Source organism: Cryphonectria parasitica, assembly GCF_011745365.1.
Source record: "Cryphonectria parasitica EP155 unplaced genomic scaffold M406scaffold_11, whole genome shotgun sequence".
NCBI classification, from domain to species: Eukaryota; Fungi; Ascomycota; class Sordariomycetes; order Diaporthales; family Cryphonectriaceae; genus Cryphonectria; species Cryphonectria parasitica.
In genome coordinates, this window is record NW_024468919.1 from 296,064 (window position 1) to 319,726 (window position 23,663).

The 23,663-nt window shown below is 53.6% G+C and overlaps 7 protein-coding genes across 7 annotated transcripts; 3 read left to right on the top strand and 4 right to left on the bottom strand.

Moving 5' to 3' along the window:
* Window positions 1-1,460: 1,460 nt before the first annotated feature.
* M406DRAFT_11147 (uncharacterized protein) lies at window positions 1,461-4,997 on the bottom strand (the record flags this gene model as incomplete). Its single annotated transcript, XM_040915365.1, has 2 exons — window positions 1,461-3,252; window positions 3,397-4,997. Coding segments are annotated over 2 exons (3,393 nt in total), but the record flags the coding sequence as incomplete, so codon positions are not given.
* Window positions 4,998-6,565: 1,568 nt separating this feature from the next.
* Window positions 6,566-7,912, top strand: M406DRAFT_324852 (acyl-CoA N-acyltransferase). The gene is made up of 3 exons (XM_040919918.1): window positions 6,566-7,142; window positions 7,279-7,500; window positions 7,663-7,912. The coding sequence occupies exons 1-3, from the start codon at window positions 6,829-6,831 to the stop codon at window positions 7,676-7,678; spliced, it is 552 nt and encodes a 183-aa protein (XP_040770920.1). The 5' UTR covers window positions 6,566-6,828; the 3' UTR covers window positions 7,679-7,912.
* Window positions 7,913-11,957: 4,045 nt separating this feature from the next.
* On the top strand, window positions 11,958-13,818 carry M406DRAFT_353931 (uncharacterized protein; the record flags this gene model as incomplete). Its single annotated transcript, XM_040922795.1, has 3 exons — window positions 11,958-12,137; window positions 12,269-13,463; window positions 13,525-13,818. The coding sequence occupies 3 exons, from the start codon at window positions 11,958-11,960 to the stop codon at window positions 13,551-13,553; spliced, it is 1,404 nt and encodes a 467-aa protein (XP_040770921.1). The 3' UTR covers window positions 13,554-13,818.
* A 67-nt stretch (window positions 13,819-13,885) lies between these two features.
* M406DRAFT_358655 (NAD(P)-binding protein) lies at window positions 13,886-15,186 on the bottom strand. Its single transcript, XM_040923962.1, has 2 exons — window positions 14,841-15,186; window positions 13,886-14,727 (listed from the first exon to the last, which is right to left on the bottom strand). Exons 1-2 carry the CDS (start codon window positions 14,964-14,966, stop codon window positions 14,065-14,067), a joined length of 789 nt encoding a protein of 262 aa, XP_040770922.1. The 5' UTR covers window positions 14,967-15,186; the 3' UTR covers window positions 13,886-14,064.
* A 1,036-nt stretch (window positions 15,187-16,222) lies between these two features.
* Window positions 16,223-17,768, top strand: M406DRAFT_297260 (GroES-like protein; the record flags this gene model as incomplete). Its single annotated transcript, XM_040919302.1, has 3 exons — window positions 16,223-16,279; window positions 16,387-17,169; window positions 17,422-17,768. 3 exons carry the CDS (start codon window positions 16,223-16,225, stop codon window positions 17,716-17,718), a joined length of 1,137 nt encoding a protein of 378 aa, XP_040770923.1. The 3' UTR covers window positions 17,719-17,768.
* A 155-nt stretch (window positions 17,769-17,923) lies between these two features.
* M406DRAFT_269769 (Aldo/keto reductase) lies at window positions 17,924-19,139 on the bottom strand (the record flags this gene model as incomplete). The annotated part of the gene is made up of 4 exons (XM_040918027.1): window positions 17,924-18,120; window positions 18,226-18,719; window positions 18,812-18,995; window positions 19,082-19,139. 4 exons carry the CDS (start codon window positions 19,137-19,139, stop codon window positions 17,924-17,926), a joined length of 933 nt encoding a protein of 310 aa, XP_040770924.1.
* Window positions 19,140-19,786: 647 nt separating this feature from the next.
* Window positions 19,787-21,743, bottom strand: M406DRAFT_297266 (t-SNARE). The gene is made up of 5 exons (XM_040919303.1): window positions 21,231-21,743; window positions 20,364-21,127; window positions 20,207-20,308; window positions 20,095-20,133; window positions 19,787-20,018 (listed from the first exon to the last, which is right to left on the bottom strand). Exons 1-5 carry the CDS (start codon window positions 21,264-21,266, stop codon window positions 19,994-19,996), a joined length of 966 nt encoding a protein of 321 aa, XP_040770925.1. The 5' UTR covers window positions 21,267-21,743; the 3' UTR covers window positions 19,787-19,993.
* Window positions 21,744-23,663: the final 1,920 nt, after the last annotated feature.

Here is a 23,663-nt window from a genome sequence, read left to right on the forward strand (position 1 = left end):
GACACCGGCACGGAGGGGGGGCTGCATGAAGAATCTGATTGTAAAGGGCATGTCCTCACCGCCCAAAGAGGCTATATGTGAAGGATCGTAGGGCTGGCTGCACACAAGTCACAAGGCTGACAGGTCATCATGTTTTCGTCTTGGGCAGACCTGTCACAAGATTCTTACCATGCCAACGTCATGAGACTTTCGTGTTGTTGTTCCGACGGGGCCGGACATGGACGGACGACTTTATAATAAATTGCCAATTTTATCAGAAGAGTGCCTGACATACACTTTTCGGTGTAATAAATCAAACCGGAATCCGACTAATTACATATTTAAGTAGTGTTCTGCCTTGCCTCTCGAGTCTCGTTCCGGAGCCAGAAGTAGATATGACTGGGTCTGCCAGCCTCTCCAGCCACCGCTCAATCTAACTCCTGAGATGAATATCAACGTAGACCAGAGGCTGCGAGGTGGATACTGTTACTCATTGATTTTGGGGGCTTGATGTGAAAGGAAGCAAGCGTAGTGAGCCGTGTTGGGCATCCAAAGATTCTAAATTCTTCTGTCATCATCTAATTATAGAAGCACCAATAGTTCAACTTTGCATTTACTATCATTCCTTCGTCAGAAAGCATTGGAACGATAAACTATTTCGGCCCAAGTGCATTTGTAATCAGAAAAAAGTAAATGACAATCACAAGGGGCCGTCGTCCTTTTTGACTGAAAGAGGGCATAAGATGTATAATGCAATGATAAACCAATCCAGCTCATCAATACACTATTCGCCGCATATCCTCATGCTGCCCAACATCTCGTATCATATTATGGGGGTGTTGAATCAGATTCAGGCAGCCTCTACGTCGGTGGTCATTATTTCGAACTGCGTGTATAGAATTACTTCTCATTGCTGCGATAGATAGGTTTGAATCTAGATTTCCTGCCTTAGTTCGACGCAGTGCTTTGCCGTCAGCTTCATTTGAAAGTTCGTGGGTGATGTTCGAGGAGTCTCTGTCATGGCCTTGTTAACAAGAGAAATGTGTGTTATCTTTCACGATGGGCTTTTCTCCATCATGTGAGAGTTGTCGGGGGGAAATGACGATCGCCAGGTCTCAGAACGAACTACACTTATATTCCCCCCCACATGAGTCTGACCTAGATGCAGAAGAGAAACTGCCACGTACAAGAGAAAACTCTCAGCTTCGCAGAAAAATATGATTGCTTTCATGTGAAGGCATCAGATGGCCCGTCTCTTGCCCGTCTATCTGGACTTGTCTATCCCAAATTTGCTCATCCTCCTGGCCATATGTCCAGGATTTCATGTCCTCGTGTAAATATAAAAGAGATCAACAAGGAACTTCTTCAGCCAGAATGGGCTGACGCAGTGGGCTCCTTGCCCCTATTCTCTATTTCAACAAAGGCCCCAAGACGGCAGTGTCATTCACTTGCCCGCCCGTACATGTACAGGATCAAGACTCGACGACGCCAAACCGCAGCCCTTCCAGCGCGTCCTCATACTTGGCCGGGTTATGATCCGTCAACATCGTCGCGCCGAAACGGATTTCTCTAAACCGTGTCTCTACATCCCGGACGTACTTCAACACGATCCTCCTGGCCGGGCGGCTGACGTACTGATTATTGCCCTTCCCAGCAGCCTCAGCGTCCGGGTCGATGAACGCATCCCGCCGCAGGACCTTCTCCGTCTCGACCACAAAGACCTCACCTGGGGGCAGAAGCTTCTCGCTCATCATGTTGACCCGGAGCGTCTTGAAAGCCGCAAACGCCCACTTCTCGTCTTCCTCCGTGGCAGCACTCCTGCCAGTGTCCTTTCCTCCTCCTCCTCCTCCTCTTCCCCCTCCCATTCCGCTGCACTTGTCCATCAGGCCGCTTTGCAGGGCCTCCCAGACGCGCTGCTTGATCTCCTGCTTCGCGTCTGCGTTGTCGGTTTTGAACGCCAAGGCGACGGCCTGAAAGTCGTGAAGGACGCCAAGGGAGAGGTAGGGTACTAAGTCCTGTCCATGGACGACGGAGGTAATGAGTCCGCGCGTGGCTCGGCGGAGAGAGGGTGACACCGTTGAAGGTGGACCGTATGCGTAAACGTGGATGGCCCGGCCGGGCGGGAGGAAGATATCGGGGGAGCATGAGAATGATGATGCTGAAGACGAATTGGTAGGGGAAGCAGAGGGAGCAGGGAGAGATCGACGGTGTGGCTCGTCAGAGGTAACGAAAGAGGTGCCGCTGTCCACGGGTTGAGAGAGCATGATGCCCAGCAGGGCCGTCACAGCGCCTCCGAGAGAGTGCCCCGTGAGCACAAGCCCATAGTCGGGATTTTCTTCCAGCGCTGCTTTGATGGTGACCAGCACTCGGCCGTCGCCGCCGTACAGCAGTCGTCTTGCGGAGGCGTGCACCCCCTTGTGCACCTTGTAGGTCTTGCCGCGCCAGACGAGGTCGTCGTAGTCGCATGTCATGTCAGCCAGGACATCCTCGAACCCCAACGTTCCACGACAGGCCAGAACCACTGCCTTGGACTCGTCGTCTATGGAGATGTAGTGAACCAAGGGCACGCCCGACTCTGTCGAACCTGTGGCGTCACTCCCTCCCTGGGCATCGACGAAGGATGACAGCAAGACGGACTGTGGTGAGGACTGGGTATGATGTGCAAAGTAGCGCACCTCGTGGTGTGTGCTGTCGAGTGCCTTCAGCATGGGTGGCATGGTCTTGGAGATTCCAAACATCTTGAGAAAATGAGACCCATACGAGGCCGAGCTGTAGCGCATGTACCGTGTGATGTTACGCAGCAGATGGAAACGCGGAAATGTGACCTCGAGCGTTCCTGTACGACGGAGAGTTGTCAGGGCGTCCGCGCTGGCAAAGGGACTGGGCTCGACATAGGGAACAAGGGACGTCTGAGAGCTGGTCGTCCTGAGGGTATAGATGCTGGGAGAATAGCGGTGTGACACCGCTTTTGGATGGTCTGGGGGCGATGGTGGAGGTTGCTTCACGTCTCGTTCGGGCCTCGGGTTGGGCACGTAACTGCGCGGGAAGGTAGGGGACACAGGTCTGTGGCTTTCCACGGAGTGTATGGAAAAGGTGTCTGTCTGGGAGACGAGCGAGTCTCTTCGACGCTCGTGTACCGATATAAAGCTAGCTCGTGATGGGCTTTGCTGCAGGTCCCCCGAGTATTCAGCCAGAGCCCGAGTTGTCAGCGCCTTCCGGGGTGCTACTGCTTGTGCTGGTCGGGGCGCTCCTTTAGGCGGTGGAGGTGGTTGTCTGCCTGGAACCAGCGATGGACCACGATTGGGCACAGTCAGATGTCGCTTCGAGGTGGAAGCTGCCGTTACTTGAGAAGGCCCAACGTCTCTGTTGTCTTTGGCCATCATGATGGAGCTGGCAGATCCTGCGCCCTTCTTCAACACGTTGCGCAAGCCACCCTTTTTTTCAATGGATGTCTTTGAAGATTGTGACGCTTCTAGGTTGTCCTTTGTTGATTTTTTGGACGACGACGACGACGACGACGACGACGAAGATGACGACAACAACTTTGACATTGATTGCATGGGCTGCTGCTTCTTTCGTGGTAGGTCGGTGCTGCTGGAGGAAGCTGTCTGAGAGGATGCCGGCGCCCTGACCCGTTTCTGATTTGCTGAAGGTTCGCCATCTCGTGTAGGAAGGGTGGTCTGTCTCGTCTGGACCGGAGTGCCTCGACCCTGACCAGTACTATGGGGTGCAGTAGATGCATGCGCAGATATGTCGACTGCGGGTCTCGGACGCAGCGAAGGCGGGGATTTGGGAGGTAGTGGAGGAGGCTTGTCCTCCTCATTGTCGTCGTGGGAAGTTTGCTTCTCATCCGGAGACATATCAGTGTCTGAATCATCAATCTGTTCCACAAAGCGAGGCATGTCTTGATCTTGCCCTGCGGCCCGAGACATCTCGGTGCTCCTCAGACTGTTCTTGCCAACCCGATAGACGACACGATACGCGGCTGGGGTATCGTTGGTGGTGGTATCTGGGAGCATGTGGTCCGATGCAACAGACCAGCGCTGGCCCCCTTGCGAGGAAGAGGGCACCAGCCTTGTCTCCTCCACGAGCTCCACGCCCGGTGGCGGCGCCAGGCGGCTCGGCTGCGTGCCCGAGACGACGTCGACAGTGATCGTTTTTGTAGTTTTTGTCTCGGTGGTGATGACCACCTTGGCCCCAGGAGGGAGCGCGTCCATGATCTGACTCCTGAGCCGGGACTCCGGGACAAGACTTTCGTCGTCGGTGCTGTCATCTTCTGCCCCGTGCTGCTGTATGGTCCTGACGACATGGTCCTTTGGACTGCCGTTGTCTTTATTGTTGTTGGACCGCTGTTGTCCATCCGTGATTCTGTTGTAGTCAAATGTCTCCTCGTCGTTGAGGATGACTACATCCCACAGGATCTCATCGACCTGCAGCCGTTGGTTCTCTTCCTCGATGAGTCTCCAGGCCCACCTCTGAAAGTATGCCATGCCGACCATGCCGACGATCAGGTCAAAGACACCGACCTTTTCGCCTGGCTGGCCCGTTGCCGGATTGTTGAACTCGCGTCGGATCAAGGTGATGATGCTCGCGATGGCCCTGGATGACTCGGTCGAGCCCAGGACCGAGTCAAGATACGACAAGGTCAACTGCGATATGTCGGAGATGGTGGACAGTGTAGTCCCGGTGAGGTGGAAGCCCGCTGTTGTCCAGAAGACGACCTGGGACAGTGCGAGGTGGAGGCCCTCGAGGCTCCTCTCCATGACCGTCTCTGCATCGGCTCTCTCCAGGTCCGAGTTGGACCGCAGGAAGGTCTCGTTGCCGGCACGGTGCAGGATGCCCTCGAGGATGCCTCTCCCGAGCTCAAGACTCGAGAGGGTCGTGGCCTTGGCTGCGCCGAGACCATATCCGCCAATAACGGTACTGACACGGAGGGCCAGGCTTGCTGAGCGTGTCCACAGGCTGATGGCAGAGGCGACGGGAGTTGGGAGAAGGGTCCTGATTGGTGGAGCAGGCAAGAGTTGTTGATGTTCTTGTTGTTGTTGTTGTTGTTGTTGTTGTTGCTGCTGCTGCTGCTGCCGCTGTTGTATCTCGAGGTCTGTTGGAGTCATTTTGGTGGTCTCGATCGCCCTTCCTGGATCATCATCTCCCTCAATCTGAGTCATCTTGGCAGGAGGAAGGGCAGCGTCTGGGATGCTTCACGCAAGAATGTCTTGTCTTATCTTGCCTGAGGAATGAAAACGGCAGAAGTAAAGAAGAAGAGAGAGCAGGTGGCTGTCTTGAAGTGATGTGTAGCTTTGGGGCTCACATGATCTGATTCGGAACGTATCAAGCAAGTACTCAGTATGTAGTATCGATCACGGTAGAAAACATCACCTGATCAGATGAAAGGGGGGAAATAGATGATGTATGCATTGGATGAAGATGACAATAGGGACAGCGTGAGCCTCGGAGCTGTGTTGCAGCATTCCACAGCATATGATTTATTTTCCATGACTGAAAAGGCATGACTTTCTCGATTGATGATTGATGGCGCTCCGACAGAAGAGTGGATTCCTTGCAAGGTTTGTCGCTGCTCAAGCATGTGAAAGAAGAAAAAAGACCAGGGGCAAGTCTACTTTTGAGTGGCTATGACACAATGCAGGTGCAACAGAGGGGGCTCTTCTCACAGTTAGTAGTTAGCAGCTTGTCAGACGTGGCCAGCTCCAATTTGACAGTGCCTGAGTGCTTGATAGGCAATCTGGCATGTCTCATGCAAGGGGCATATCAATTTTTATTTGGTCAACACCAAGAAAGAAAAAAAACAGAAATACAAATATTCAGATGACACCAAAGTACTATGGTTCATATAACAAGATCACAGTCCACCCATGAGGGATTCATCAGCGAATTGCATGCACAGCCAGGCTTGTAACATTGCCCCTCTGTAGTTGCATTGGGTGATGTCAGGGTTCGGGTTGTAGGGCCCCTTGTAGCAAAGAAACTGGTCCAAGAACCCTTGAACAATGACGACATACCTTAACAAACACCCTGAGCCTCTTGTCAATCTGGACTCTCAATTGCAGCTACAAGACACTCCCATAACGGATACCAGGAATGATGGTGAGATCTGAATCAATTGTGTACTGTGCAGTCCAGACACACACAAGAAGAAGAAAAAAATGAGAAGCGCCACAGGACATTATTGTGGAGGACAGGACGGCCTGGGCTGGGCTCGTGTAATTCTGGACCCGACAGCCCGTATTCCCAGAGACAAGCGGGTGGTGGTACCGCCCCAGGGCTTCTTTCTGATTTGCTGCACAGGTCAGCGAGGCTGTGGTGGTCAGTGCTAGCGTGCCCAAGTAGAAGCTTGGAAGGGGCCCTGACCACTGAATCGGTCCCTCGGGGGAGGGGACCTGCAGGGCCCAGGGCCCAAAATAGTTCAGGGGCGCGAGCTAAAAAAGTAAAAGCTGACGGGTAGTCGAGTTGGCGAGAGCGTTGGGAGGATTAAATCTGGGGGAGGATCTACAACGAGAGAGACAAGGGGATATATTACACTCGAAACCTGTTCTCGACAACAGCTCCTCCATAACCCTCCTTCAACTTTGTCTTGCACGCGCCCTACCTGCTTTTGGACGTCATTCGCTTCAGTGTCACTCTCTCCCAATAGCCACCGCCATCCTCCACCGAAACCATCCCGAATCTCTTTGTTGTCGTGTAGCCGCTTTCGACAAAAGGTCGCCGCCATCTGCTCACACCGCCCCCTCGACGACAACACCTCCTATTCCCTCCTCGACTCCTCGACTGTTCGACTCCTCCCTTCTCCTCCTGCTTCATCCCAGCTCCTCTACAAGAAAGGAGAAAGAAAACATGAACGGAACAACAGAGATCACCAACACGAACGGCGCAGAGGCAGGCCTGTTCGGCGACGACCTGCTCTCCCCAGACGTCGCCGCCGCCCTGCCAACCGGCTACAAGATCCGTGCCCTGCGCCGGGCCGACTACCACGCCGGTTTTCTCGACTGCCTGCGCGTCCTGACCACCGTCGGCGACATCAGCGAAGACCAGTTCTCGGGGCGCTTCGACTGGATCAGGCGGCAGGATGGAAGCTACTACGTCCTGGTCATCGAGGATGGCGAAGGCAGGGTCGTCGGGACGGGTGCGCTGATCGCCGAGAGGAAATTGTAAGCAAACAGACAAGCTACATACATTTCGAAGGGGGAAAGATTGGGCTTTGGCTCTGGCTCAGAGGAGGATTGACTTTTGCGAGCGTTGGATGCGGTGGGCTTTGTTGCTGACCAACTCTCTTCTCCGAAACAGTATACACAACCTCGGCCTGGTCGGTCACATCGAGGACATCGCCGTCGCCAAGGACCAGCAGGGCAAGAAGCTGGGCCTCCGCCTCATCCAGGCCCTTGACTTTATCGCCGAGAAGATTGGCTGCTACAAGACCATCCTCGACTGCAGCGAGGCCAACGAGGGCTTCTACATCAAGTGCGGCTTCAAGCGGGCTGGGCTAGAGATGGCCCACTACTACCAAAAATAAGTCTGTCCCCCGCTCCGTTCAGACCGTTGGAACAGAGCTGGAGGTGCTTTTTCCCGCGAGAAGCCTGTTCTATATGAAGTTATGGACCATGGCACCATTGAGAGAGGCCGCGAAATTCCATGGGACGACCTGTGCTGATAGTTTTACGCAGGATGCACAGAGTCGAGGCTATGATGAAACCGTTGGTCGATGATGAGCGGCTCATCTATTTTGAGAACCCCCATTTTCTGTTGCCCTGACACGGCAGATTCGTTCCATATGATGGGTACAAAGCGTGGTAATCTTTGTGGTACATAAAGCGGCGTTTCAATCATGATTTAGAATGAATTTTGAGCTCATACATGCCGGCGGGGAGTCGGCTTCAAAATAGATACGATTTACAGGCGAATGACTTACTTCCTGGTCCAGAAACACCCTATTAGGATATCCTGTGTGCTGTCTGAGGCAATTGACTATAGGGGACTAGTTGGCAATCTTGTCCATCTCTTGAAAAGCAGATTGGATTCGTCTCTGGACCCATCTTGTTCAACTGCAATACCACCTGGGTGAGTTATCGAGGGAAAGAAGGCCGGGCAAGAGGAAGCGAAGGCGAAATGATATCTTTGATGGCCCTACCTAAGGAGCGATGGGCTTGGGAAATTTTCCTGGCCAGAATTGAAGACATCAACTTCGTCCCGATATGCCGCGAGAAGAACACTTAAAGCAGAGGAGGTCAGGAAAAAGCCCGTTTCCTCCGTGGTCCTGGTGTCGTGCTCGAATCTGATCAAATGAGAATGGAATTGACTGGCATGACCACGGTCCGACGGCTTGCATACGTGCATACACGAGTGCTCTTGGACCGGTGAAACAACAGCACAGGTGATATCTCGGCCGTCATACAAACAAACACATACACACGCACACTTTCTCTCTCTCTCTCTCTCAGTTTCGGGGGCTAGAACCGGTCGTAGCTGACTGCTTTCCAACCCGTCCGACTTGAGCTGGATGGTGAGAGGACTGTGGCATGTGTTGTTGTGACCTAACCAGATCTTGGAATTTGTATGGAAAGGACTGGTAGATTTTGATGGCTCGTCAAAACTGATGTCCAGAGTCCTGAACATTGATCTGCGGTCCAACCCTGTCATCTCACCTTTACCTGATCGATCGCCATGTCAGAGTAACTGGCTCGGAAGATGCACTCTCTTGCACTGCCTGAACAGGTTTTGACCGGAAGGAAGGAAGTCATTACAGGTAAGAAAGAAGGAAAAGAGCAGGGGGGGGGGGGGGTTGGTGGAAAAGGCCAGAGCCGAGGCCAGCGTCTTCATAGGTGGACGATATACTCACTCATTCGGTGTCAGCATCGAAAAGCCTCCATCTGTAGGGGAGTGAAGTTAATTTTGTGTCAAAGACACATGGATAATTTGCCCAGATAGGTCCATGCACTCTATATCGCACACTTTTCGTGATCCCTCATGGCCTCTCACGCAATCGTCTGCTCCCCTGGTTGGTGCAGTTTGAGGAAATCTCCCCCAGGAGAACTTTCGAGGGCCGTGCAGCATCTGCTAGAACCGGACGCCCATGTTCCGTATATGCAACGCAACGCCTCTCCAGGTCCAACCAAGCCAAGAAGAGGGGGGAAAGCTTACACAGCAGCTCCTCGGCACACGTGGTAAAGGCTCTTTTTGGCAGACAAGGTGATTTCCACGTGGAAGGAAAGGAAAAGAAAAACAGGGTTGATAATAGTTCAATTCCTCGGCACCAGACAATCTATCAGGTTACTTGCCATTCGACAATATCAAGCCCGAGCAAGTCGGTCCCCTCTAGGAATTAAGATAGCAACCGAGGCATCAGATGGACTCTAGTAAGTAAGCAGCGGTAGTGAAGTTGTATCAGTGTGTATTACGGTCTGAGGCACGCGAGGCCAAGGTATTGACCTCCCCCCCCCCTTCCCCTTACCCCCACTCATCGCCGTCTCCTTTCCGCCACCAAACCTCCATCGACCCATCAATCTATCGCGGAGGAGTTTATAAGTTGCCTGTACAGGAAATAATCTGCACGGGGTTGTAGGAGGCCGTCTCTAACGGCTCGAGGTCCCTCACCGACAGCCGTGCTTCCACGGCGCGACGGTTGTCAAGGGGGTGTCCAAGCCGGACGGGGCCCAACACCTGCACTGCCCTGAATACTACTATGTATGGTTATCTTGACCTTCTAGAAGGCCTTCTGGTATGATCTTTCTATGGGGAAGAGAGGGAAGGAGGAAGAAAAACAGAGGGAGAGAGAGAGGGCAAGAGACGAAAGTGGGAGGTGGTGGCCCAAACGACCTTCCGTTAGGGTGTGCGTGCTGCAGTAGGCGCTCGTGCATGGTTTCGGGATCCGACTTGCATGCTGGAGGCGTGTTGTACTGCCATTTCTGCTACGCTGCGGCTGCAGGGCCGGGTTCTTGCTCGAAACCCCTGTCCCTTGACCTCTGGTCCTCGTTCCTTGCGGCGGCTGTTTGTCACATGCTAGGAATGAGAACGAGGGGGGGGGGGGGACGAAAGGCGAGGCGCGAGGACTAGCGAGGCTTTGTGTCTGTCTGTCTCCTGTCGTGTACATACGACTATCTCTGTCTATCAGGGTCTGATCGAGAAGACAGATACGTCTTTGACGGGGTGATGTGTGCTTGCTAACCCAACCTCGGGGGATTGATGTTCAGCTGGGCGATCTGGTGCTGGCGTTTCTTGGAACAGGTGACATGATGATTACACAGAGACTAAGCACCATAGGAGGAGCTGCGTTCGTTTCTTTCTCCCCGAACACAGGAATAAAGTAGTCAGCAGAGTACAGCCAATCGATGATGAGGAAGAGAAACCGGGGGAAGATGGTTCTTTGACTTCAGCCTTGAACGTCACTGCGTCAGTCGGCGTAAAGCGTCAGGCTGGCTCGTGGGCGTGTAAGTCCCCCCTCCCCCCCTCCTTCATTCATCATTCATGTTGCATCTTCCCACCCACCCCCTCCCACCTCAAACCCGCCAGCCTCTCCTGACCCAAGGCCTTTTTTTTTTTTCCGTTGCAACCTGCCTATAAAGCTCCCCAGTTGCCACTCCTTCTTTTCCCTACCACGCTACGACAAGAAACAGAAAACAGAAAGAAAAATAAGAAACAAGAGAACAAAGGGTCGAGACAACACCACTTCGGATAATATACATAATTCAGATCCACCTCGTTTGTCTCCATCAGGACCCACCTTGAAACGACCTGCCTCGCCTCAACGATCCCCGGACATTCCCCCAGCCCATAAGCCGCCAGCAACCAAGGGACTTCTGAGGTGACCCCCCAACCCCACAGAGTTCCCCTCCGGCTGCTCCACCCCGGTCACTAATCATCTTCTCAGTTCGGCCACGCTCCATTGTATAGCCCTGCTGCATCGGCCAGGCCAAATTCCTAGGTCAAGGGGAGCGCTTCGTTCGGTGACTTCTTTGTCATATCCTACAGCAGCAACAAACACAAGAAAAAGTCGCCGAACGGAAGAAAGAGGGGTGTGCGTGTGACCAACCATGCGAGGCAGACGCCAGACAGGGAACGTGTACGACGACGAGATCTACGTCAGGGAATTGACTGCTACGCTGCAAAAGATACGCATTGCTGAGAGGCGGGCCGAGTAAGTAGTAACGTCGTCCTTTCTTTGTTGTGTGTGTGTGTATGTGTGTATGTGTGTGGGTGGGTTTTGGTCTGCATGCATGCATGCATGTTTGATTGTGGGGGGTTCGTGTAAATGTGCATCTTGAAATCAGGTTGTCATTCCTCTCTCCATTTATTCATACTTGACCACCATCCACATCTTTTTTTTCCTTTTCTTTTTTTTCCTTCCTTTCCTGCTCTCAACATTTTCACCCTTGCCCCCCCTCTTCTCTTCACCTCGAATCCACAATTATATCCTCTCTGCTGTGGGTAATGATTGATGATCGTCTTCGAGCCGAGACCTACTAAGCCTACTTGACCCGCCCCCAACATAAACAAATTCATCCTCCTCCCCCTTCCGAACCCTCGCCTATTCCAATCCTCCCTTCCTTCAGCTTGGACCATATTATTTCATCATCCCTCTTACTCTTTCTGTCTCTCTTCCCCCTCCCTGGCCTTACAAACCAAAACGTCATTGCTCCGCTCATATCCCTCTATTACTCTCTCTATCTCTCACACATACGCATCACATTTATTCGGGATACACCCCCGGATATAGGCAATTTCCCTTCTATTTCTTACATACCAACCAAAAAAAAAAAAAAAAACACAGGGTCCGACGTAGCCTGAGTGAACAGCTCGGCACCAAATCACCACACATCTGCGTCCGGAAACACACCTACGTCTACAAAAGGCCAGAGGACGGTGAATTTGCAAAGTACTCGGTCCACAAGGTGGTCTCGTTGAATACACCTTAAAAAGCCAGAGATCCTTTTTTTTTTAAAAAAAAAAAAAAAAAGACACAAAAAGAAACCATGTCGCCGGCCCGCACGCTGAGCCCAGAAGACATGCCCCGACATGAGGTTTCCCTCGGGGGCCTGTGGTCACCCAAGAGCCCCCGGAGACAGCAGAGGAGGCACAGGAAGCGCAGGGTAGATGATTTGAGTCTTGCGGATGATCTCAAGACGTTGTGGGAGACAAGATGGAAGTCAGCTGTATGTTCCTGTTGTTCCTTTTCTCTCCCCCCCCCCCAATATCCGAAAACCCCGGGGTGCCCTTTTCCCCCAGGACCTACTCTTATTTTTCAAACCGCTCTTACTAACAAGTTTGGACTCCCTTCCCACAGTGCAAACGGCAAGCTCACCCCTTTCAAGACGCCTCATATCTCGAGGTCGCCACCCTCATAACATCCCTCATCCAGCGCGGCATCACCTCGGCCCGCGCCCAGGCCTACACCGAGGCCTTTCTGCAACTGGCAGAGTCGCACGCCAAAGACGCGAGGGCCTCTCTGCTCAGCCCAGGCAACGCCGAGCGCGCAGCAACCCTTTTCCTCCGCGCGTGTGCCCTCGCTCGCGTCGCGAGGTTTCCCTCCTCTCCTTCCCCTGCGTCTTCATCACAGAGAAGAGGAGGAGACAACGACAACAACAACAACAACAACAACGAGGCGGCGGCGGCGGCGGCGGACAGTGAGAACCTCAAGAAGATGGCCTACGAGCTGCAAAAGGCCTACTACGTCGAGGCGGCCGGCCTGAGTGGCCTCAACAGCCCGCTGGACGAGGTGCTCATCCCCCACATCCACGACGCGGCCACGCACCCGGACGTGGCTGGGATGGCCCCCGGTGGTGGTGTAAGGCAGCGTCTGGACGAGGTGCAGCCGGCCGTCCGGCGCCCGCAGATCCCAGCCTTTGTGCGTGTGCCTCTCGAGACGCTCCTGACGGGCCGGCAGTGTCCAGTGGCGGTGATTCTGTCGCAGGACCGCACAGGACACACGAGGACGTGCGAGGATGTCCTGGACAGAGGGTGGGCGTGTGTGGTGGTGGAGGTGCCCGCGGCAGCGGCGGCGGCGGCGGGGCGGCGCCAAGGGAGACAACAGCAGCAGCAGCAGCAGCAGCAGCAGCAGCAGCAGCAGCAGGAAAAGGAAGACGACCAAGAGGACGAGCAGGAGAGGATGTGGAGGAGCGTGCTGGACTGGATGGGCGCCATGTTCTTCTTTGACATGGACAAGGTGGTGGCCATGGCCGAGGGGGACGTCGCGGTGCGGATGGCGAGCGGCGCGCACGGGGAGAGGATCAAGGGCGTGGTCGCGTATGATGCCGACGAGCAAGACCAGCAGCACGCTGGCAACAACGACCAGAACCTCTTCAACGACAAGACCGTCCCGCTCTGCAGGGCGCTGGTCGTGAGCGGGCGGGTGCGGTGGACGGTGCAGTCGGATGGTCTCTGGACGCCACCGCTCCAAGACGAGGACGAGGAGATGGAAGAGGGTGGTGAGAGCGAGACCTCGTCGTGGTCTCCGTCTCCGTCCCCATCGCTGGAGCTGTGTGCGTATGGGCCCGGCTCGGGTCTCTGTGTTGGGAGGCTGGAGACGGCGGACGCGGGCAGGGTCTATGTCTGGATGGAGGCGGTGGTGAACTCGAGAGCGAGCGAGATTGAAGAAGAGGGCGGCGTCCACTATCATCTTCTCAACAGCAATCTCGCCTTTGTTGAGGAGTCTGCGCGCCACAAGGGGAAGGGGTCGATGGCCACGACGATGATGATGATGCCGCAGTGGTTCGCCATGGATCTCACGCCGCCTACCTCGGATGTCGACGTGGCCAGCTCTCTGGGTTCCTTGTACTAAAGCAATTCATGTTGTAAGATGTTTGGTTGTCCACTCAGTTTAAGCTCTTTTTCAATCAGCCGGCGTACTGGAAAGGATGATATGAAGCCAGTTTGGTATTGTTTTTCCCTCTTTTTTCTTCTTGCTTTTTTTTTTTTTCCCCCAACACTCGGAGTATATAGTGTAGTATTCTATGCAGCCTGTATCAGCTTTGTAAATGTAAAACTTGAGACTCGTCATCACCTTGCCAAAGTTTTTCTCATCTCAATTCTCCTCTCATCTAACCAACACACACACACACACACTCTCTCTCTCTCTCTTTCTCACCTCCCCATCCACCCACCATCCACAGTCAGTGTATGGCCGCTCATATATGCTCCGGCCTTGCTCGAAAGAAACACCGCAGGCCCCTTGAAATCATCAGGCGTGCCCCATCTCCCTGCAGGGATCCGCTCCGAAATACTCTTCAGCCTCGCCGGGTCGTTGAGCAGCGCCTCGTTCATGTCCGTGGCAATGTACCCCGGCGCGATACAGTTCACCGTGATCCCGCGGGCGGTCCACTCGTTGGCAAAGGTCTTGGTCATCTGCGCCACACCGCCCTTGCTGGCAGCGTAGGCGGGGACAGTGATGCCGCCCTGGAACGACAACAGCGAGCCAAAGTTGATGATGGATCCAACGCGGCCCGTGACGTCGTGGGGCGACAGCGTCGACAACATGTGCGCGGCAACATCGCGGCACAGGGCAAAAGGCGTGTTCAGGTTCACCTGCAACACCTCGGCGAACTCCTCGTCGGGGAACTTCTCCGAGGGGAACCGGCGCTGGATGCCGGCGCAGTTGATGAGGATGCGGATCTGGTGGCCGTCAGCGACCACGCGGGGGACGAGGCCGGCTACGTCGCTTGGAGAGGCCAGGTCGGCTGTGTAAATGTGTGCTTTGCGCCCGAGAGCTTCGATGGCCTGGCGGGTGGCCTGGTTCGACGTGTCGCGCTGCACGAGGGATGGTGTCCAGCCTGGTCAGTATGTGTCTGTCCACGCATTGATTGGTGTGGATGGGATTTGGTAGGGACATCGTTTCTCTTTGCGAGAGACTGACGACGTACCTGGATCAGAATAATGTCTGCACCAGCTTCAGCGAGGGCGACGGCAACGGCCTGGCCTATGCCGCGTGTGGCGCCTGTGATGAGGGCAGTGTGCCCTTCGAGGGAGAAGAGAGCATTGGTGGCCATGTCCCTTGCTGTAAGTCGAGAGGGGAAGGGGGAAAGAATTGCAATGAGCTTTGGGTTTGCTTGGTGTCCTTCGAGTCTTGCTACTCTTCTCGCGATGGCCTCAAAAATGCAGGTTACACCACAGAAAGTCAGTCAACCAGGATGGAGACGAGAAACTTATACACCATTCCACGATTCAAGACAACAATCCCCTGTCGTCCTTCTCTTCTCCTGCAAGGGGGGGAAACCATAAAACAACAGTAAACAAAGTCCCCAATAAAAACCACACCACACCACACCACCAGCCGGATGTCTCCAGCCGGATGAGGGTCTCTCTTTCTCTATTTCGGCTCCTATCATCGGCGCATTGCCGCTCTCTCGCGCCTTCCCTGGCCGAAACCCGCGTCAAAGCGGGAAATCGCCAGTGGGTTGAGCAGGTGGGGCAGTTCTCGGCGAGAGTTACCCCTCGTTTTCCCCTCGTAAGGGGACGAGTGCGGGGCATTTGCAGGCCTTGCAGGGGTCCTCCCACTGTGAGCCCAACTGTGACGTCGTACTTGGAGAATGACTGTCTTTTTTTTTTTTTTTTTTTTTTTTTTTTTTTTTTTTTTTCCTGTCTATGTTTTCTGTTCTTTGCTCTCTCCTCTCTCTCTCTCTGTGTGGTCAACATATATTCAATACAATGTATTCTATTCATGGTCACGATTGAGTGTTTTGCTTCGACTCTCGATTGGAGAAGAAGAGAACCAAAGAAACAAAATGACAAAAAGTTATGAGCTGACTCAACCACAACGGCACCGGCCAGGACACCGTGCCGGACACCCCGCAGAAAGGTTTAGCCGGACAGAGACGAGACCGCATACCCGCATGGATATCGTATACCGCATCGTCCAAAACTTAAACCAGTTTGATCGTGACCCCCGCGGGATGATGGAGTCAAGGTCTTGCTTGGCCCGGTCGACATCGGAGCAGTCAAGTCATTTTCATTGCCCTTTCTTACTGCATGACTTAGGTTTTGTACATCTCCGCCGAGGTCCAGAATATGGAAAATAGATCCACCAAACATTGCTCTCCCTTTCATCACAAGTGAGGTTCACACCGGATACTCTTATCCCTTTTCTTGTTCTTCAATTATTGCTACCACCACCATCACTACTACAGTCTCATACTGCGTTCTTAGACTTTGACCTCCTCCCCTAGTAGACTTTCATTATCTTCACACATCATCCTTATACTATCTATTCCTGTAGAACCTCGAAACACATCCGACACATCTCATCATGGCCACTCAGACAGTCAGAACCTCTGTGCTTCATGGCGCAAAGGATCTCAAAGTAGTAAGTTAAGATCCTTTCCTCTAGCAAATCCGACAGACACATCACGAAAGAGGAAACGAAATAAAGGACCTAACTCGGTTTCTCTTTCTCTCCTTCTCCTCTCCCAGGAAGAACGTACTCTACCACCTCTCGCCCCAACCGACGTCCTCGTCGCCGTCAAGTCGACCGGCCTCTGCGGCTCCGACCTACACTACTTCTCCCACTACCGCAACGGCGACATCCTCGTGCGCGAGCCCTTAACCCTAGGCCATGAGTCCGCCGGCGTCGTCCAGGCCGTCGGCGCAGAGGTCACCCACCTCGCCCCCGGCGACAAGGTCGCCCTCGAGGTCGGCCTGCCCTGCGAAAAGTGCCACCTCTGCACCTCGGGCCGCTACAACATCTGCCGCAACATGCGCTTCCGCTCCAGCGCAAAGTCCTTCCCCCACGCCCAGGGCACCCTGCAAGAAGTCATCACCCACCCGGCCCGTCTCGCCCACCGCCTGCCCGACGGCGTGTCCCTCGAGCACGGCGCCCTCGTCGAGCCCCTCTCCGTGGCCCTGCACGCAGGCGACCGCGCCGCCCTGCCTAAAGGTGCCTCCGTGCTGATCCTGGGCGCCGGCGCCGTGGGCTTGCTGTGCTGCGCCGTCTCCAAGGTCCTCGGCGCCGGGAAAGTCGTCGTCGCCGATATCAACGCCGACAGGGTCGCCTGGGCCCAGGAGAGGGGGTTTGCCGATGCTGGCGTCGTCGTGCCTATGCGCAGGCCCGAGGGTATCGAGGCCAAGCTTGACTTTGCAAAGGAGGTGGCTGCGCTGGTCGCCGGTGCGACGACCGCCGGTGGGGACGAGATTGGCGAGGTGGATGCTACCTTTGAGTGTACTGGTGTGGAGAGCTGTCTGCAGGCTGCCATTTACGTGAGTTATATATGTTTTCTTGGAATCTTGTGTGAATTGTCTTTGTCTTTGTCTTTCTCTTTCTCTCTCTCTCTCTCTCTCTCTCTCTCTCTCTCTCTCTCTCTCTCTCTCTCTCTCTCTCTCTCTCTCTCTCTCTCTCTCTCTCTCTCTCTCCCCCTCTCTCTCTCTCTTTCTCCCTCTCCCCCTCTCTCCCTCTCTTTTTCAATTTTTTTTCTTTTCTTTATGTGAGTCTGACGATGAGATGGACTTTAGTCTACACAACCAGGCGGCAAGATCATGATCATCGGCATGGGCAACCCGATCCAGACGCTGCCCATCTCAGCCGCCTCGCTCAAGGAGGTCGACCTCATCGGCGTCTTCCGCTACGCCAACACATACCCAAGAGTCATCGAGCTGCTGTCGAGCAAGAACCCCCTGCTCCCACCCGTGGAGGACTTGATCACGCACAGGTATGACTCGCTCGACAGCATCCCTGACGCCTTCGACATGGCGGGTAAGGTCAAGGATGATAAGGGAAATTTGGTCTTGAAAGTCATGGTAAACATGTAGACAAGAATACAGAAGATTATATAAACCAAAATTACAGGGGGTGGAGCGATAAAAGAAATTAAAAAAGAATGCGAAAGAATTAATTGAAATACATCAGAAAGACGATCTCAAAAATTTACATGTGTCAACCTGTATTTTGATTCTATGCTGTACTATTTATTTGGTTCTCTTTCTCTCTCTCTATCTTCACTTTGAAAATGCAAGATTATGACTTGTCTGGGAAGCCAAAGTCGACACCAAAAGGTGGGTACACAAACCGCTGCACCTTGCCCGTCTTCTCCAACTCCTCGCCGTACCCGTTCAGCAGCTTGATGTCCTCATCATCCAGCTTGACGAGCTTCAGGTTCGCCTCGATGCGCGCCGGTGTCACGGATTTCGCCAGGACGGTAGTTCCACGGGGGACTGTTTGGGAAGGCATACAATGAGCAAACAGCGGCACACACCATTTGTCAAAGTCTCTTGAAATAATTTGGTCTCAAAGGAGACAAGGGAGAGAGAGAAACTTACTATGCCAGCTCAACAGCACTGCCGCAGGGTCAACTCCGTGCTTCTGGGCAACCTTGATCACCTTCTCCTCCTTGAACAGCGGCCCGCCCGTCGATCCCAGCGGGCTATAGGCCATGATATGAATGCCCTTCTCCTTGCAGAATCCCACAATATCGTTCTGCGGCAGCGCCGGGTGGTTCTCGATCTGGTTGACGGCTGGCACGGTGCCCCCGGCAGCAAGCAGCTCCTCGAGGTACCTCTTGCTGTAGTTGCAGACGCCCACCGCGCGCGCCTTGGTCTTGTCCAGTGCCGTCAGCTGCTTCCACGTGTCTGTGTGGTGATACCCCTCGCGGATGATGTCGCGCTCGCCGTTGGGCAGCTTGGGGAATTTGTCGTCGTTGCCCTCGGGGTTCATCAGGAGCGGCCAGTGGAGGAGGTACAGGTCGACGTAGTCGAGGCCGAGGGCGTCGAGAGACTTCTGGAGACCAAGGGCTACACGGGTGTTGTAGGTTGTCCTATCAAGAGTGGAGCGTCATTGTCAGCAGGCGAGATGTTTAGAAAAAAGAAGAAAAAAAACCACTCAAAAGAGAAGAGGACGCAAACGTACCAAACCTTGGTCACGACAAAGATATCCTCCCGCTTCACGATGCCCTCCTTGAAGGCGCGCGCGAGACCCTGTCCCACCTCTGTCTCGTTGCCATAGCAGTAGGCAGCGTCAATCAGGCGGTACCCCGACTTCAGGGCATGGTACACGCCCTCTGCGACCTCGCCAGGTGCGGCTTGCCATGTGCCTATAAGGGAAACAAGAGGTCAACATCGTGAGCTCGCGGTGCTTGGAGGGATGCGCACAGCTGCGTGAACCCTAGGGCTATCTTACCGTAGCCGATGGCTGGGATCTTGTGCCCTGTGTTCAGTGTGAAGGTCAGGTCTGCCATTTTGTATGAGTTGTTTCTCTTGGGTGGTTTGCTTTGGTCTATGGTCAATCGACTGATAGCATTTGTATGCTTGTATATCTGCGTCACGAGGGGTACGAGGGGAAGAGCAAGAAGCTGTCGCTTGGTGGTAGATACCGATTTGGCTAGAGAACAGAGCATGGTAATGAGCAGTAAGTAAGTAGGCGAATTGCCCCGGATAAATACGATCTTGTGTCTCAAGGTGCGCACCTCGTTGATCCACCCTCGTCCCTCTCCTCCATATACGCCATCGCAACGGAGTCGATTCATTGCCCCTCCCCCGCCATTGCCAAGCTTGAGGGTAATTGGCACCGTGGTAGAGTAGGCCTGGAGACCCGCTCTTGCCGCTGTTGAGTTGGTGCTACCATTACGTACTACATTGAAAGCGGCGTGTTTCGCCGAGAAATGCAGCTGATCCGATCTTCCTAGAACTTGGCCCAGCCCGGCTTCGGTGGTTTCTTTCACCGATTTGGCGTCATTCTTCTCAGGGCTACAAATGTCCTCGGAATTGTAATCCTCCTGCCACTGGACGCCCTCTAGTATATATATTGACATAAGCCTCTTACGAGACGACAAGCCTAGGTGAAATCAATTCTGATTTATTCTAAAGATGAAAAGAAGAACGAAAAGGAGGAAGAAAGGCAGCTACAAACTGCCGTGCGTCTATTCATGATCTCTGTGGACGCCGTATTATATCTCGTAGGCCGTAAAGTCTTTTTTTCCAAACCCCTTTATAGTAGCCAGTGCTGAGTCTGCTCTGGCCGCCAAGGCAAGACTGTCATATTGTTACAAGAATAAAAAGATTCTGAAAATTTTGATTTACCACCATGCCCCGTCTAACCAGCGATCAAAACCCAGAGCCTGGAAGATTCAATGTTAGTCAAGCCCTCTGACATCTCTCTTTTTGAAACACCAGTGCGTATACAATAGAACTTACAGGAAGAATATCATCATGACGCCGAACATCTTGGCAATTCTATAGTGTGGGATTTGGGGTCAGTCTAGGTTTGTTTCACAGTTAAAAAGGAGAAGACGCGTTAGAGACTTACAGCCACCTATTCGAGGAGACGCTGCCCCAGTACTTTAGTAATTCCCTCTGGGCACCCGACACATTGTCCACCACGTCCTCCGTGTTCGCATCTATCCGCTCACTGAAGATTGTCAGTCAGGATTTCTGCCCTTGCTCCTCAGGCCAGGCGCACTCACATCATCTCAGTCTGTTCTGACACCATTGTTGCCAGCTGTCCAAAGATACTGCCCAGCTCCGTGATTGTCTTCTCGATGGCCTCGATGGCCTCTCCTCTCTGTTGTATGTAGGCATTCTGGGGTTGGGCCTCCTCCATCATCAATAGCTGCTGGTCACTCGGTATCGGGTTCAGCGAGAGCGTATCACCGCCGGGCACGGGTGTGCCCGTCTTGGGTGTGCCGTACAACGGGCTCGCGGACTGCTGTATGGGCATCGCTGCGGATGTGGATACGGAGCTGAGGAAGTTCTCCTGCCGCGACCGGCTGGCCTGTATGGTCTTGGTCCTCAGCTCGAGGGTCTCGCGGAACGAGGCTGAGACGTCCGTCAGCTTTCCCTGCAGCAGCAACACGACGTTCTTGTTGTGTTCCGACTCTTGTCCCCGCTGCCCGCCCTGCTGCGACGACTTGACGACGTCCTGCAGGCCGGCGATCTGCTGGTTCAGGCCCGACAGGTCCTGCTTGATGACGAAGGTGAGTTCGTTGATCTCGACGGGGTTGTCGAAGAGGGTCTTGCGGCGGGCCAGCTGCGCCAGCTTCTCCAGCTTGCCCATAGTCGCCGAGATGCCCCGGCCTATGTCAGCGGCCCTGCGCGCAAAGTCGGATCGTCGGGGTTGACGGGCGCCATCTGCATCGGCCTTCTGTGCGTCGGTGAGGAGGGAGCGCCGTTGCGAGCCGACCTTGGACTGGGCCTGTCGTCTTTGCGCCTGGGCTAATATGGACTTGAACTGTAGACGTGTGTGCGCGTCTTGTCAGCATCATCATCACGTCGCCAGCTGGATCGTGCCGACGGGTGGGAAAGGCGGTCATCGAGTAGGAGATCGCACATACCTCTGAGGTTCGGTCCTGGATGTTGGTGACGGCCATGACAGCGGTGGATTAAGAGCGCTGGAAAGCGACAAGGGACAATGATCGAGGGAGAGCGAGCGTATCGTCGTTCGGTCTGGAATAAGCGAAATGCGGTAGATGAAGCGACCTGCGCAGCTCGGGGAACCCAGCCAGCGTGATTTCTTGATTGCAGCAGGCAGTGAGTGGCGTAGAGGATCGAAAAGGTCGTGGCGCGTGGATCAATCTAGGCTCCGAGGTCGATATCTGGAACGGCGCGCGATAGGAGGACTTGAGGGATCGTAGGAAACAGGTCGGTGATTATGATAAGCCTTCGATTGGGGGATGCGAACTGGACGATGAATCGAATTGTTGTGTAGCGAAGTGGCAAGTCGCAGCTGATGGCCCGTGGGTTTCTTCGCTCTGTCGCAACAGCTCTCTCTCTCTCCTGCGTTGTATTATTACAAAAAGTTCTTTTCGTTAAATCTGAAATTCTGGGAGGAATTCGTGTTGTAGCCCCAGTTTGTCAGTGGTGTGAGAATTGGATACGCTGGTGTTGTCTGTCGTGAAGTCTAAAGAAAAGAAAACTGAGCCATGTTTGGAATGAAGGAAAAAGACAAAAGTGACAGAGAAAGTGAGTGAGCAGAAAAGGGACATTGGCAGAGAGGCGCAGGCTACGACAGTGGCTGGCTGCAATGAGGCAACGTGGTGTCTGGGGCATGTGCTTCAGGCCCGCCGGGGGTTCAACTTAGCGCCGCCTCCGCAACTGCGAACCCCTGAATTTGAGACGATGCCCAGAATGATGAACCCCAAACAATGCTGACCATCTTGATTCACAGTGACTTAACTGTGTAGGAGGATGTCTTCATATTCGCCAGGCCCCAGATCGTCTGATAATGAAAATGCCTGAACCTAGGCACCTCGGATTCACATGCTGGCCCGGATGCTCTCGTTCACCCAACTGGGTCCAACCACCACTTCTGGATAAGCTTAGATGCACATGGCAAGGGCATCAGACGGCAGATATCATCACCAGGTTGAAAAGTACTTTATTTAGTCTTCATACCCTCTAGAGATGAGCTGTCCCTGACATATTTTTCTGGGGCAGCGCTTGAGGAGGAATCCACTACCTGGCCAACCTTCTGCTCATTGACCACCTGCTGCCCTGGTGTGCCCTGCTCCCCCCCCCCCCCGCCCCCGTTGCCCCCTATGAATCAGTTTGCGCCCTTGCAGCACCCATCTCGGGAAGCATCTTGGCACGCAGTTCCCATAGTGCTGTACAGTTTAGTATTGAGGTGCCCATATAGTAATGGCCTCAGCCCCCTCAGGCTGGGGTCCTGTCAGACTTCGGCGGTGCTGTTTCTGCCCCCCCCCCCCCTTTGCAGCCGTTCTTCTGATTCAACGGTTTCCCTCTCCAGGGATTCTCTACGACGGAAGACAATACAATCAAGAGACACGCTCTACAGGGGGTGCAGAGAAACAACCTTATAACTATGTACATGAACTATTGCAAAAGATGCTGTGGACTGAAGTGTATGGCACACAATGACATAATACTAGGTACAGACAACCCATTGTGTGTGCCTGGTGGCATGCGGGAAGATCAGCGAAATTCCATACCAAGTGGCATATCACATCCCGGACGGAGATGTCCTCCAGGGCATCACCTGTCATTCCAATGCGCCAGCTATCGCGTGCCAGAGGGAAGAAAAGACAAGTCAAGTATAAGTAGACTGGTTAATTCTTTATAGTATGAAGAGCCCCTCACTCATTATTGATACCGAGCAAACCTGACCGTCCAGTCCTTGAAGAAGGAGAATATCTTTAGCAAGTCCTCCTCCGCCTCAATGAGTACCGCAGAAAGGTTAAACGCTAGAAGATCGACAATGCATTTATTTCGTTAGCAGCCTACCAGCCTTCCTGTCACCTGCCAGGACACAAAACTTGGCAAACAAACCTGTTCTGTCCTACTCTGGCTGCCCTTCCTTTTTCTACCCTTTCTCTCTGTCCATGTACTTTCTGTTGTTCGAACAACAGCATCGTCCTCAATTTAGAAGCGCTGAACGAAGAGGGTGGGTTCGAAGAGGCCAAGGCTATCCACACAGCAACACGAGGGTGTTCTTTTTTTTTTTTTTTTTTTTTGTTTTTTTGTGTTTTTTCCTTCCCCCCTCCCCTCATCCGTCAGCTAATTATATCCTCCCTTGTCGTCCCCACTGGGTGTGTGCTCGAGTTCGCCGACTCGTCGTCATCAGTGGTCTGTCTCCCTCCCTCTGCGCAGCCACAGCCGCCTCTCTCACGAAACCTTTTTTTTTCTTGTTCTTGTTCTTCTTTTCCTTTCCCTTTTTGGTTCCCCTCGAGGCAGAGGAATGACATACTGGATGACATAGCCTCTTAACTTATCATCCAATCTTCCTTGTCTTCTCTTTAGACCTTAACACG

Coding starts and splice junctions, on each gene's coding strand:
- M406DRAFT_358655 (XM_040923962.1), bottom strand. CDS start 14,966: ATGGCCACCAATGCTCTCTTCTCCCTCGAAGGGCACACTGCCCTCATC. Junction 14,728..14,840: donor CAGACATTATTCTGATCCAG/GTACGTCGTCAG, acceptor TCCCTCGTGCAG/CGCGACACGTCGAACCAGGC.
- M406DRAFT_297266 (XM_040919303.1), bottom strand. CDS start 21,266: ATGGCCGTCACCAACATCCAGGACCGAACCTCAGAG. Junction 20,134..20,206: donor GTCTCCTCGAATAGGTGGCT/GTAAGTCTCTAA, acceptor CCCACACTATAG/AATTGCCAAGATGTTCGGCG. Junction 20,019..20,094: donor GTCATGATGATATTCTTCCT/GTAAGTTCTATT, acceptor TGAATCTTCCAG/GCTCTGGGTTTTGATCGCTG.
- M406DRAFT_324852 (XM_040919918.1), top strand. CDS start 6,829: ATGAACGGAACAACAGAGATCACCAACACGAACGGCGCAGAGGCAGGC. Junction 7,143..7,278: donor CTGATCGCCGAGAGGAAATT/GTAAGCAAACAG, acceptor TCTCCGAAACAG/TATACACAACCTCGGCCTGG.